At 46.4% G+C, this 14,915-nt stretch overlaps 1 protein-coding gene across 3 annotated transcripts in view; it reads right to left on the bottom strand.

Annotated features, from left to right (window-relative positions):
- NAA25 (N-alpha-acetyltransferase 25, NatB auxiliary subunit) overlaps positions 1 to 14,375 on the bottom strand; it is a 115,122-nt gene extending 100,747 nt beyond the window's left edge. The window contains exon 1 of one of the 3 annotated variants that reach the window (XM_073563482.1): positions 14,255 to 14,375. In XM_073563482.1, coding sequence (XP_073419583.1) covers positions 14,255 to 14,318 — 64 coding nt within the window. In that variant the 5' untranslated portion in view covers positions 14,319 to 14,375. The other 2 variants (XM_073563555.1, XM_073563614.1) reach the window with 2 other exon arrangements.
- Positions 14,376 to 14,915: the final 540 nt, after the last annotated feature.

Genomic DNA, 14,915 nt, shown 5'->3' with positions numbered 1-14,915 from the left:
CCTCAACTCGGACCATTTTCCATGTTACCAAAAAAAAAACAAAACACTCAGCATGATGCTGCCACCACGTTTCACTGTGAGGATGGTGTTCTTGTAATGAGCTGTGTTGGATTGGCGCCAAATATAGCATTTACCTTAGTGGCCAAAAAGTTCCATTTTGGTCTCATCTTCCACAGCACCTTCCTTCATACATTAGGGAAGTCTCCCACATGTCTCTTGTCAAACTCAAAACGAGCGTTACACACACACTGTAAGTAAAAGCTTTTTCTAACCACTCTTCCATAAAGGCCACCTCTATGGAGTGTATGGCTTATTGTGGTCGTACGGACAGATACTCCAGTCTCTGCTTAGGAACTCTCCAGCTCCTTCGGTCTCTGTGCTGCCTCTGATTAATGCTCTCCTTGTCCGGGCTGAGAGTTTTGGTGGGTAGCCCTCTCTTGGCAGGCTTGCTGTGGTACCATGTTCTTTCTGTTTGATGATGCTCTGGGAGATCATCAGAAATTGGTATATGTATTTAGAATTGAACCCAGACTTGTACTTCAACTTTGTCCCTGACTTGTTTGGAGATCTCCTTGGTCTTCGTGGTGGTGTTTGCTTAGTAGTGCCTCTTGCTTAATGATGATGCGTCTATGGCCTTTCAGGAAAGGTCTATATATACTGACAGACCATATGACACTTTAGCCCCTGTCACACACAGCGAGATCGCTGCTGAGTCACAAGTTTTGTGACGCAACAGCGATCTCACCAGCGATCTCGCTGTGTGTGACAGGTATCAGCGACTGCCCCCCACCGGGTATCGCTCATCGTTCTGGAAAGCCCTGGACAATTTTTTGATCGTTGGTCTCCCGCTGGGCAGCAAGCATCGCTGCATGTGGCAGGCGGGAGACCAGCGAGCTGATATTCAAGGTAAACCGCAGGTTTCTAAGCGCCTCGTGGCGCTTAGAAACCCGCTGTGTACCTTAGATATCAGCGTGCTGGTGCAGGGAGCTGGTATCTAAGGTAAACAGCGGGTTTCTAAGTGCCGTGCGGCACTTTGAAACCCGCCGTTTACCTTGGATACCAGCTCCGTGCACCAGCATGCTGGTATCTAAGGTACACAGCGGGTAACTAAGTGACGTGCGTCCCTTGTTACCCGCGTTGTCACTGTCCTGATCGCTGCTGAGATCTGCCTGTTTGGCAGCTCACCAGCGATCATGTAGCGACACACCAGCGATCCTGACAAGGTCATATCGCTGTTGGGATCGCTGGTGCGTCGCTATGTGTGACGGGGGCCTTAGACTGCACACAGTCGGACATCCTATCACTAAGCATGTGACTTATGAACGTCATTACTTGCTTTAAAAAATTTTACGAGCTTCTTTACAAAAGAGGTGAATATATATGCACAAGCCAATTTATAGTTATTTGATTTCATACATTTAATTTATGCCTATATTTATCTCACTTCACCAACTTAGGCTGGTTTCACATTACCGTTTTTGTGCGCATCCATGCACATGCATCATGCGTACCTATGTTTATCATGGTGTTTGCATGCGTTCGTCTGAGTTTTCGTGCGCATGCGTTTTTCCAGGTGTGCATCTAGACGCGCCGGACGCAACATGTTGCATTTTTGGGTCCGCACGGAATGCGTCAAAACAACAAATTACAGTCTAAGGGAACGCAGGCGTGCGCATGTCTAGAGTAAACATGTCTAGACACCAGGGCTGTGGAGTCGGAGTTAGTTTTGGTTGGAGTCTGAGTCGGTAGAAATGTACCGACTCCAGCTTTAAAAAAAATGTATTAATATTTCATAATTGAACTTTCATATGAATTTTATAAATGTTACTCAAATATATATGTTCTATCAAACTATGAACAACAGTGATAAGCAGTTCTGCTGGAGATAGAGACATTTCTTACTTCTTGTGTGTCACTGTTCTCCACTGCCCTTATCTAATCTTAAGGGGGTTTTACACATAGCGATATCGCTAGCAATATCGTTAAAACGTCACTGGTTTTGTGACGTTATAGCGATATTGCTAGCGATATCGCTATGTGTGATACTTACCTCCGACCGGCTCCCCCACTGTCCATCGCTGATCGAGCGAGATCGGACGGCTCCATTTCTCGTCGTCAGCTTCCTGCTGTGACGACGAGCGACGCGTGGAGGCGGGCGGGAGGACGCCAGGATCGCTGTGTGTGAAAGGTGAGTATCGTGCGCTGTATCGCTGCTGCATCGCTGTGAGATCTTTCTGTGTGAAAGCTCACTAGCGATCATTTAGCGATGCACCAGCGATCCTGACCGGGTCGGATCGCTGGTCGGATCGCTGTGCATCGCTAAATGTAAAAGGGCCTTAATACTTGGTTAACCTCATGCTGCCCCAACCCCCCTACTTACAATGTATGAAACTGAAAGTGAAAATGTGTTGCAAATTCTTAGTAGTAAAGCTCCTCCTCTAGACTAGATCATACTAGGTGTGCGTCTTCCAAGCATCTCACAGCTGCCTGCTACTCAGAAGAGGAAGACTGTAAGAAGTATTATCCTTTCAACAAACTTTGCATCAGTTAACTGTGAGTACATGAGGAATAATAACAGTATTACTGACCACTATATCAGTTGTACGACCTGGCAATAATTTTGTACAATTGTTTTTAGGAAAAACAATTGTCATTTGGATTGTGAATGCAGAATTATAAACCTGAGAATGTCAAAGAAGCATCACATTAAGTCAGCTGTATTTGAACATTTCACCATCACTCAAGATAGAAAACATTATGTCTGTCAGTGTATGACAAATGATCCAGACGAAAACAAATGCTGTGAAGCCAAGATGAGTGCATATTCAGGCAAAGATAAAAATGCTCCTACCAGAGCTTCTAATCTAAAGAGACATTTACAGCGCTTTCATCCAGAAGTACTGAAAGCAGTGGATGAGAAAGACTGCATCCAAACCAATGAACCAGTGCCCAGCTCTTCCAGACAAACAAAGGAGCAGAGAACTTTGCAGCCATCAGTTGCAAGATATTTTGTCAGTGACAAAGTTACTGTGACAATGACAGTAGATACATTTAAAAAACAGATCATAGAGCTTGTTGTAAAGGATAGTGTGCCTATTTCATTATTTTCACGACCAGCTTTTATGTGTCTGAATGGGGAAATGGCCCGCAAGCTTGGTGTTTCTCTGGAGAGAGTATTAGAAAATTAGTAATCGAAGGAGCTTTTAAACAAAAGGAAGAACTTAAAAAAACTCTCAAGGGACGCTTTCTGTTTCTTAAAATGGATGCCTGCACACGTCACAGAGTGAACTATTTTGCCATCAATGTCCGATTTGTTTGTGACAAAAATGAAATAGTTACCAAGACATTGGCAGTAAAAGACACCAAAGCTCATCACACCAGTGAGTTTCTCCAGGTCTTGGTGGAAAAGGTTCTGCAAGACTATGAACTTAAAAAAGAGCACGTTCTTTCTGTCATAACTGACAATGCTTCAAATATGATAAGTACTATTAAGCTAATGAATGAGAGTAATGATGGTGACCAGCAGCTAGAAGAACATTCTGGGTCCACAGACACAGAAATGTTTGAAATAGAGGAACACAGTATTGTAACTGAGGAGCAAACTGAAGTTGCTTCAGATGAACAGCAACATGATAGTTTAGATGATCTTGTTGAAACTGTGTCAATATGTTCTTTCATTCATCACATGCGCTGTGTTGTGCATACACTACAGCTGTCTGCAAGAAGGACATGCTGCTGCACTGATTGGCAAGGTGAGAAAATTGGCTACTGTTGCCAGAACCCCTAAAGTTGACTCAATTTTGAAGAGACGTGCTGGAAAAGGGGCAATTATTGATCAAGCCACACAATGGGGCAGTACTTACTTAATGATTCAGCGCTTGGTTGAACTGAAAACCTTTCTTGTAGACATGGCTAACCCTCAACTGACGCTAAATGAAAGTCAGTGGAATCAGGTGACTGAGCTGGAAAAATTGCTAGAGCACCCATTTACAGTGACTAAAAAATTACAAGCAGATGACTTAACTCCAGGTATTTTCTTAAAGGAGTGGAAGAACGTGATGTTTCGCCTGTCCCAAAGAGGAGGGTTAATTGCAAGTGGCATTGCTACATCAATGAAACGGAGAGAGGAGCTACTATTACAAAATAACATTCTTTTGGCAGCTGTTTATGTAGACCCAATGCATCGGATTCTTCTAGATGATCAACAGCTAAGTAAAGGAAAAGAAGCTCTGTTTGAAATAGCAGTAAGGATGAAAGGGTTGCAGAACAGTCAGGAGGAACAAGAAGAATTTGGTCGTCCTGCCACATCTTCACCCTCATCATCAACTGATGAAGAATTTAATTTCGAAAAATATTTGGATCACAAGGACCGTGCAAAGCGTTCCCGCATAGAAGAGTCATCCCCATCAAGGAACACAGCCAGTACATTTCAGCAGAATTTTTCATGTGCACTAAAAGAAATTGAGAAATTTGACCGTTCATCAAAAATAACAGTGCAACAAGCGATTCCTCTGTATCCTGACATTGTCAGAGATGTTGCCCGAGTGGTTACTGCTTTGCCACCAACACAAGTTAGTGTAGAGAGGTTGTTCTCTGCTCTCAAAATAATTAGATCAGATTTGAGGGCATCCATGAAGGAGGATCTGACAGAGGCAATACTTTTTCTGAGGACAAATTTATAGATTTCTTCTTATTAACTGCATAAAAGTGTTTATTGCATATTTACTTACAGTTTAGAAAAGTTTATAAAAGTTATTTGCTATATTCTAATTGTATTCTAATAAATGTAGTTTTTGCTCTAAGTGGTCTGATTACTTATATGATGGTGAGAAACTGAATAAGCACGATGTTTAATATTTTACAACAGTAAATTTGTTGTTATGAATTGGCCATTTATGAAGGAGCCGGAGTCGGAGCCTGATAAAATCCAGGAGTCGGAGTCGCAACTGTGGCTTACCGACTCCACAGCCCTGCTAGACACTGGTTTAAACCATCCCCTACACAAAGAAACATTGTTTGAAATGTGAGTATAAAAACCTAATGTCTGACTGTACTTTTTTCTCCATTTATATTATGTACTAAGGTCTCTTTTTTTATTGCAGCATGTCTTCTTCATCAGCAGCAAAATCTGAAGAATTCAGCTGTAACAGGGTCTATATAAAGAATTCCCATGACACACGCTCACTGATGTCCCATTGGTGGAGTCTGTTTCAAGGATTTTCCTCCTGTGAAATGTGACATGTAGAGAACGCAAGCGCATAAAAAATGCAAACGCATGCAAAAACGCATCTGCGCTTTTTGCATGCGTTTCTACTTGCGCACAAAGACGCAAATGTGAAACTAGCCTTTAGGGCCTGTCACACTAAGCGATATCGTTAGCAATATCGCTATAACTTGTGACGTTATAGCGATATTGCTAGCGATATCACTGTGTCTGATACTTACCTACAACCCGCTCCCCCGCTGGTTATCGCTGATCACGAGAGAACGTCCTGGACTGTTTCTCGTTGTCAGCTTCCTGCGGCGCTTCCTGCTGTGACAACGAGCGACGCGTGGAGCCGGGCAGGAGGACGCAGGATCGCCTGGTGTGACAGGTAAGTAGCGACCCCCGTCCCCAGCGATGTCGCTGGTGAGATCTGCCTGTGTGGCAGCTCACTAGCGACCACTTAGCGATCCTGACCGTTGTATCGCTGGTCTGGATCGCTGGTACATCGCTAAGGCTGGTTTCACATTAGCGCATTTTCAGCGCGCGCAAGGCCGGGGGTAGCTCCGCCCCCGAGCCGGCTCTCTGCCCAGCGTGCCCGCCCCTTCCTTGTAGCGCCGCCTCCTAGCGGACAGCGGCGCCTGCGATCGGCGCACCCTATCTTTTGCATAGGGTGCGCCGATCGTGCGCAGGCCGTGCGCTAGTTGTGCTTTGACCTGCGCTGCGCACTTTTGACGGTGCGCCGTGCGCGCCAAAATCAAACTTTTCGGATTTTGGCGCGCACGGCGCACCGTCAAAAGTGCGCAGCGCAGGTCAAAGCGCAACTAGCGCACGGCCTGCGCACGATCGGCGCACCCTATGCTAAAGATAGGGTGCGCCGATCGCAGGCGCCGCTGTCGGCTAGGAGGCGGCGCTACAAGGAAGGGGCGGGCACGCCGGGCAGAGAGCCGGATCGGGGGCGGAGCTACCCCCGGCCGTGCGCGCGCTGAAAATGCGCTAATGTGAAACCGGCCTAAGTGTGACAGTACCTTAAGACTATATAGTGCTGATGCATCACACCAATCGGATTACAAAAATATTTAAACACATTCTAATGTAACAAAATTCGTGAAAAGCCAAGGGTGTAGATGCCAGACTGTTCACTTGTATATATCTGCCGTAATCTCATGATAAGATGTCTTTTCGGAGCAGGCATATATAAAACATTTAGGTCATGTGTGCAGTCAAATTTTTACCTATTACTGAACAGTGGATATAACCTGATCGCACAGCAATGGGAAACCGAGACCAAAATAGTATATATAGGTACCAAAATAGCTGAGACCGTAGTAGTAACAAGGGAGGGAATGTAGCTCCGAAACCCAACTAGGAGGCAAAAAAAGGACAGTCCCCACAATAAGAATGAGGCCAGGCACAGCAGAATTTATCGCCAGGGTAAAAACGAACTACTGTTATTTTGTTTCCACTGATCCGCCGCGTATTGATTTCTTCACCTTTTTTTAAATCCTCAATACAACTCCGGAGATATGTGCCTTTTTATATAGAGCTAATTTTTATAGTCTTTACTAAGGGAGTGTGGCTTTCAGGGTAATGAGCCAGCACAGACAAAAAAAAAAAAAAAAAAAAAAAGACCCCCCCCCCCCCTTCCCTGGAAAATCCTGTGTCCAAATACCTCAAATGAAAAAAAAAAAATGATTAAAAAGAAAAAAAAAAAAAAAAAAGATACACAGGGAAGCAGCAGGAAATATAGGAGCAGAAAGTAATCACATGACAGGTCCTCTTTAAACTGATTGCAAGGCCTCATCCATGACATCTGTTTCATGGACAGGTTCTGTCTTTTAGATACCCATTATCATCTAGATTTGTTCACGTGTCCACATTTCTTGCAGAGTCAAAAAGAGAAGCAGACTAGCTTTGATCCGAATTACAGATCAAAATCAAATCTGCGGGTTGGTAAACTTAGGAAGCACACAACAATCATTATGTCCGGGTTTTTTTTTTTTTTTACTTAGTTTTTCTTTGCACATAACAAAATGTTAACCGCTGACAAACACTGAAGAATATGATCCAGCACTATGAAGATGATGGCATGGCAGCTGGCGCTTTGCCTTTCCCCGCTGTTTGTATGCCAACCTTGCTTTGTTAGCATTACACTATTACAGCCTATGACTAGGGGCTTGTTCATATGTAGCATTTTTGCTGTAAACAAAGAACACTATTTTACAGTAGCAGCAAAATTCATGAGATTTCAAAAATCACTTTCACGTGTTGCGGTTTGTATTTTTTGACCTTGGGATTTTTTTTTCCCAATAGAATGTCGATCTCTCATAATTTTTACTGCCTTTGTCCCCATTTTTTTTTTCCTCGCAATGTAGACTATTGACCGGAATAAAAAGTGGATCTCATCAGTATTGTGGAAGCAGGCCAGCAGACCAGCGCACATCGATTTGCACACGTTTGATCAGGGCTTGTGAATGGTCCAGTTGGCTAGTCTTAGTGTGACACTGCACCTACTGATTTCCTACGATATCAGATTGCGACCTGCGACAAAGTTGCAAATAATTTGGATTTTCTGTTGCAAGCAACACACCATAAGTTTCAGTGACAGTAGCAAGCGCCATGCCACTGTCACAACCAGGCCATTCCATTCATGCATCAGTGCGAATGTTCCCATTCGAGACGAATGGACTGATTTTTTTTTTTTCAGGAGTCATTTAATTTGCGTCAGGTTTTTTACCTTCACTGAAGCAGGCAGGCAACTTTTATTTTCTATTGACTCTCAATGGGTGAACCTAGAAAGTAACTGATGTACAAATTCGGTCTTCCCAGGTTCATCAGTTTTTTCGTATCCCCATAGACAGTTATGACAGAGCCTGATCCACAAAAGGGATGAGATCAGGACATGCTCCGATTCTCACGGACGAGAAACACGAATCAAACGTAAAACTGATGCGTGTACGGCTGAAAAAAACTAATGCTCACTGAGGTGTCTGGAAAAAAAAGAAAAAGAAGGACGACACTAGGACGTATCATGCGGATGTGCGAATACAGCCTTGCACTCACTAAAAAGCTGACGTGAAGCATGTACCGTACATCAGTGTTTTTGCGCAACTGCAGCCGAGGTTCAGGCACATTTTGGTTAGTAAATTTCTTGGTGAGCCAAAATCAAAGAAATCGCTGATCTCAGGGGCAGAAATTCCTTCAGAGGAATCTCACGAGATCTTTATCACTGCTTGCATTTCCCTAGTTCATCTTTCATTAAAATGTACAAGCCAGACACCATGAGTAATGTGTGCTATCAGGCTGGGAACATTGCTGGCTCCTAGCCATCCATTAGCCAAGAACTGCGCCTCCTGCACACAGTCACCCGTGGCGCTAAGCCATGAGCAACTAATAGAGAGAAGGGTGGGCACCTATCGGGGCACTACAACTTCATAGGCGCACATTGTCTACCTGCAGTTATATTTCTAATGATGAAGTGACAGCAGCAGGGGAGCGTTTCCACTCGACACATTTAAAGACGATACAATAGTACAGTATTAGACTTCTTTTACACGAACCGTGTTTTTGCGGCCCCAATAGATTTCTATGGGGCCGCAAAATCGGCCCGCAAAAATTAGTCGGAGCACTGTGTGCCGTATGACCGTGAGGGCCATATTTGCGGCCCTGAAAAAAGATCAAGCCTGCTCGATCTTTTTCACAGCTTACGGACGCGGCCCCCATTGAAAATCCACGGGGATGCAAAACCAACGGAAGTTTGTTTTTGCGGTGCACTTCCTAGGCTTCTTTTTCACTTCCGGTTTTGCGGAACGCCGTTTTTTTTTCCCAATACTTCTTCCATAGTATTGGAAGCCTGAAAAACGGAGATCCGTTATTGCGGCAGACCGTGAAAATTGAGGCGGTACGGCCCGCAAAAAAAACGGTAAGTGTAAAAGAAGCCTAGGCTGCGTTTTTTTATATCTATCTTTGAAATAAACACGACTGCAGCCTTCCGTCACAGGGGACCTGTCAGCTTGGAAACGCTCAGGAGAGGATAGGAAGATATAGGTTTATGGGACACAATTCAGTATAAATCCAAAGGAAAAAAGAGGGGGTCTCCAGCACCAAAATTAGTGAAAAAAGATAAAACTGACATTAGGAAGGTTTTAAAATCATATTAATAAGCCACCATGACAGGCAAGGCTATAGCGCCAGTTGAACCGCACTGGACATCTCATGGCATCAGACCGCTTATGGACACTGATGTATGGTAGGCTGAATATTTTTTCCTCTTTTTTTGCTATTTACAATTCAGTATAACTTATAGCCATTAAAATCTCCGCTCATCCTGAGAACAGTAGTCAAGATAGTGGTTTTAATCACTGTCTGACCGCCATCTGTGTATAGGCAGGCTTCACACACCAGTGTCTCAGTCTGGGTACATAGTCCATACTGGCCACCAGACTACGACCTCAGATTCATCAGAATCATATGGCTATGAGGGTGCTGTTGAATTCTGATCAGGAGGCCCAGGACCAGTATGTACGGTATATTTCGGTCTGTACCCAAAAGTGTAAAGCTGGCATAACCCCCTCATAAACAACAGGTAGCTGTCGGTCAATTCATAGTTGGGCCAATCGTTCATCCGACAGATCTCACTCCTGACTCCTCCATACACAGTCAAATGTTCCTGTATTCTGGGAGAGCCGCTCTCAGACCCCTCTAATGGTGGTTTCTCGCTGAGAACCGAAAGGCCATTAAAGGGAACCTGCTATCAGCATCTTACACCTAACTAATGCCATGTGTATTAAGATCCTTTAAAGCTTATTAATGGTAATATCTTGTTTGTAGAATTTAATTTGGACGTTTTAGAGAAATCCAGCATTTAACTTACAGCCACAAGGGGGCACTGATCTTACAGCTCTCCTGCCTCTTACATTCCCCGTCCGCAGACGACATCCAGTCTTTCTCCGACAGGTCACTCTTGTCTCAGATCTGCCTCCTCTGTTTGGGATTTTGCACGGGCACAGTCATTGCTTGGAGTCACCTCCTCAAACGAGGTGGCGCATGTACATGTCTGGCTCTTGCCCCGAGGAGACACCAGCAGGCAATGACTGCGCTTAATCTCAGGCAGGGGAGGCAGATCACTGAGACAAGAGAGACCCATCAGTGAAAGACTGGAGGCCGTTGGCAGGCAGGGAATAGAAGAGCAGTGCCCACCTGCCGTGTTTGCAGCCAAAACTTAAATGGTAGATTTCTCGAAAATTTTCAAATGAAATTATACAAGCAAGGTAAACATTTAATGAGCATTAAAGGGCCTTTATACATATGAGTTAGGGGGTGTAATATCCTGACAGGTTTACTTTAAACAGAGGCATGCAATTCGGAAGAGTTATCACAAGGTTGAATAACGGAGGAAGAGTCAAACACAGGTCGTGACTAGTCATGATCGCTGCAGCCAGCCACGGCACTATGGTGGTCAGATGACCAAAAAATGTAATGTTACCTGAGACAATTGGGGCAACAAAAGGAGTGACAGCGCTAAAGCTTGAGAGTTTGGCTTTTCAATACTTTAAAATGTATATTATATATATATATATATTTTTTTTTTTCTTTTGCAAGATACAATCCCTTTAAGGCCCATGTACACAAGCAGATAATTGATCAAGTTCAACTGCAAACTAGAGAGTACATGACAGTTGTGTGATGTAAATAGCCGAGAGAAGACTAAACGACTAGCAATAAATCGCTCGCTGATCACATGAACTATCGTTAATGGGAACCTAAAAATAATCAGTGGGCGTTCCTCCATTAGGGGATGTAAGAAAAGACAAGGGACAGCAATAAATAGGTGACCAAACATTGAATTTGACACAATCTGCATGTGGAAACTGACAATTATCTTCGAAAGAGCGGCAATGTGGCCGCCTGTCTACTCAGCAGCTACTATGTATGGAGAGCTGAACACTTGCCCTATGTGACGGCACAGCGACACCTGTTCTGCCAGAGAGGATGAGTCTTGTTGTTCTCAATATAGAACATGCTGGTAACAAATGTCTTCAGTTGGCAAATCCCCCCAACATACGGCCATTAATCTAAGCAATGACACCCGCTTCACAAGGTATCCGCACAGGCCGACAGTAATTCTAGCTTGGGTGCAAATGATCAGACTGTCAAAAAGGGAAACAGAAAATTGCTACGAGTAAGGGCTCATACTCACATGTGAGAACCTCGGACGAGTCTCGCACGTCAATACCCGGCACTCGGAGCGGAGCCTGCGTGTATTTCTGTGCAGCCGAACGCTCTGGTCCGAGTGCCGGGTATTGACGTGCGAGACTCGTCCGAGGTTCTCACATGTGAGTATGAGCCCTAAGAGGGCAAATGGGAACACGAATTTACATTTTATAGCACCTACCACTAAAAACTCCTTCTCATCTTTAAAAATTGTGGTTAGAGTTATATTAAAGCCTCAATGAGATGGACAATGGTTTTTGTTTGTTTTTTTTAATCTCATACACGAAAACCAGACTGATTGTCAACAGCGTTTTGGATCCGATTTTCAACAGTATTTAGTCAGAGTATCAATTTGTTCACATGAAAAAAAATAAGGAAAAAAAAAAAAAAAACTGATTGAGGTTTCGCAAGCTTCTTCCAGCAGTCAGGAAACACCAGACAGCACAACAATGCCACCCGAGAGCGGTCCCAAAGGTCCACAGACCCATATTCTTGCACTGGCAAGTGGGATCCAGGAATCAGATCTAAATTGGAAGTTTTTGCTTTGGTCCAAAAAAGGAAATCCACAACAGAACAGGAATCCATCTTAAAAACATAGAAGTTCTGTTGGTGTGCTGCCAATGAGGCTGGGGAGGATACGGTAGTTAAAAATAAATAGCTTTTATTTAGGATTCTAATTCACAGACTGGTTTTTGGCTCTGGACCAAACCCTTTATCAGATGAGGTGTGGTGGGTGTGCAAAAGCGCTGATTAAAGGGGCTGTTCACGACTACCCTTCTTGATCTAAAGGTTTGGCCCCCAATAAAATCATAAAACCTATACTCACCTCCTATGCCAGCGCCGTTCCCGCAGTGTCGGCACTCGTTGTTGAGGCTCCGGCGCTGGAGTCACCATCTCCACCGTCACACAAACCGAACATCAAGCAGGAAGTCCGGGCTGCAGCTGATCTCAGACTTCCTCGTCATGCTCAATTCGACAGGAGGCGGAGACAGCGACATCGGGGATGATTAGGCGCCAGCGTCACAACAACCATACGGGAGAGCAAATGCCAACGGCGCTAGCACGGGAGGAGAGTATAGGCTTTAGTATTTTATAGGGGCCGAGCGAGGGGTTGAGAAGTTGTCCCAGTAGAGGACAATGTGGGGGGAGAGAGTGATTTTCCACCAGAATTTGTGGTTAAATTTCTGGCAAGGAAATTCTTCCGGGCATGCTCAGTGTGAAAAAGCGGATCCGTTGCCGGCTTCCGTCAATTAACGGTTGGCAACGGATCCGCCGCCCATAGGCGACCATTATAGCGAATGGCGGATCCGTTGCTACCCGCTATTTTGACGCAGACAAAAAACGTTTCATTGTCCGTCCACTCAAGACAGCGGACACCAAAATTATGGCGGATCCGTCAAAAAACGGATCCAACGGATGGCCATCCGTCAAAATCCGTCGCTAATGCAAGTCAATGGGAAAAAAAAACGAATCCGTCAAAAAAAATGGCGGATCTGTTTTTTTTGCAAAACGGCGGATTTTGACTGATGGCAACAAACGGAAATGTGAAACAGGCCTTATTGAACCAAAAAATGTGTGGAATTTCCATAGTGATCTCTCTACCATCACTCTGCATCTTTCATATGGCAAAAATAAGTACCATCCCCTTAAATTATAGGCCCCATTGACACTGGTTGTGTTTAGAGGCAGCAATGCTGAGGGGGTCTCTATAGAGGCCACACTCGTATCACCGGACGCCGTCATCATACTGCCGGGGTCTTTGCAACCGTAACAAAAGCGCAAAGTTCCACCCAGATTCCATCGGTGGGGGACTAGTGACACACTGCCGCCTCAGAGCCCGTTATATCCGCCAATAATGGGAATACGAGGCAACTGGTGGCAAAGTCATGAGGATGGGGCGGTGGGCGGTACAGCGCCCACCGGGGTTACGGCGGCACAGCGCCCACCGGGGTTACGGCGGCACAGCGCCCACCGGGGTCAGGGCGGCACAGCGCTCACCGGGGTCAGGGCGGCACAGCGCTCACCGGGGTTACGGCGGCACAGCGCCCACCGGGGTCACGGCGGCACAGCGCCCACCGGAGTCACGGCGGCACAGCGCCCACCGGGGTCACGGCGGCACAGCGCCCACCGGGGTCACGGCGGCACAGCGCCCACCGGGGTCACGGCGGCACAGCGCCCACCGGGGTCACGGCGGCACAGCGCCCACCGGGGTCACGGCGGCACAGCGCCCACCGGGGTCACGGCGGCACAGCGCCCACCGGGGTCACGGCGGCACAGCCATCACCACACGTAATAATGTGGCAGTAGACAGCACCACGTGCCCACACTGGCATCACTAGCCCACACCACAGATGCTGCACCAGGGCGGGGGCTTGTGCCACCAGCTACACTCCTATGTGGGCCCCTACATCAGGAATTACCCCAGCCTGCGCCCCCTATGAGGAGCCAATTACACAGTGCACAGCTGGTGACTCCAGCACTGACAGGACTACCCTGCCCGGCGTTCTCTCCCGGCCCCGGTAACCGGAGCGATCTGCGCCGTCCTAGCAGCCATTCATCCCGGTACCAGGCCCAGCTCTCACACGAGCTCCCGGTTTTCCTCCGCTTCTATCACCAGCCCGACGTGTATTTTTACCTCACATTACGTTAGCGCCCGGCACCCCGCCTCACGGGCCCCGGACACTCACCGTAAATCGGTCTCAGCCGCCTGTCGTTAGGGTCCTGCACATGGCCCCGCGCCGCCATGATGACAAGCGCAGAACCTAAGGGCGCATGCGCGGCAGGAAGCGTACGGCGGCGTTAAAGGGACAGTGCCGCGATGTGATGGCTGCTGCTCACCTCCTCTCGGGTCACTGCCTCCTGTGGTGGTGATTACTGTCAGAGCTCCGCATCGCGTCCGCATAGAGACGCAGGCCCCGGGGAATAATGGCAGAGGCCGGCGGCACAGAGGACTGGATTTATTTTATGCTCTGTTTTTGTGCTTCAGATTCGGGAATGTGCGTGTTATATCATTGTACAGACATCATGTATTATGTACCCAGCATTGGCGGACACTGACAGAAACAGGTCCCTGAGCAAGAACAATACATGGGCACTTTGCAGCCCAAGATCTCCTAAAATGCAAAATTGCACCTGCTTTGGAGGTATAAATGCCCCCCTCACCCCTTGGGCCGCTATGCGGCTGCACCAATGATATGTCTGCCCCCCCAGATAAACAGGCCATGGGTCAGCCTGAATGCCAAGGTCAAACAGTGCGGCCAAACACTACCCCATGTAAATACTGTCATACGCCGCACAATGCCATACTGCCCCATGTGTGCACTGCAAAGTACTGAAAACATACTGCCCCACATCAGAGGATCTAGGCTTTCCCGCACCCTGGGCAAGAATTCCGTTTGTAACCCACTTGTCCAAAGCACATGTGTGATTTTCACACTTAGACCGGGGTCAGACTTGCGAATGGGCAATAATGGTGGCGGGGGAGAAGGCAATGTTGGTT

Source organism: Dendrobates tinctorius, unplaced genomic scaffold, assembly GCF_039654945.1.
Source record: "Dendrobates tinctorius isolate UK_male_01 unplaced genomic scaffold, ASM3965494v1 ptg000003l, whole genome shotgun sequence".
In the NCBI taxonomy this organism is placed as follows: domain Eukaryota; kingdom Metazoa; phylum Chordata; class Amphibia; order Anura; family Dendrobatidae; genus Dendrobates; species Dendrobates tinctorius.
The sequence above is the reverse complement of the archived record's forward strand: the minus strand, read 5'-3'. Positions and strand labels throughout refer to the sequence as shown.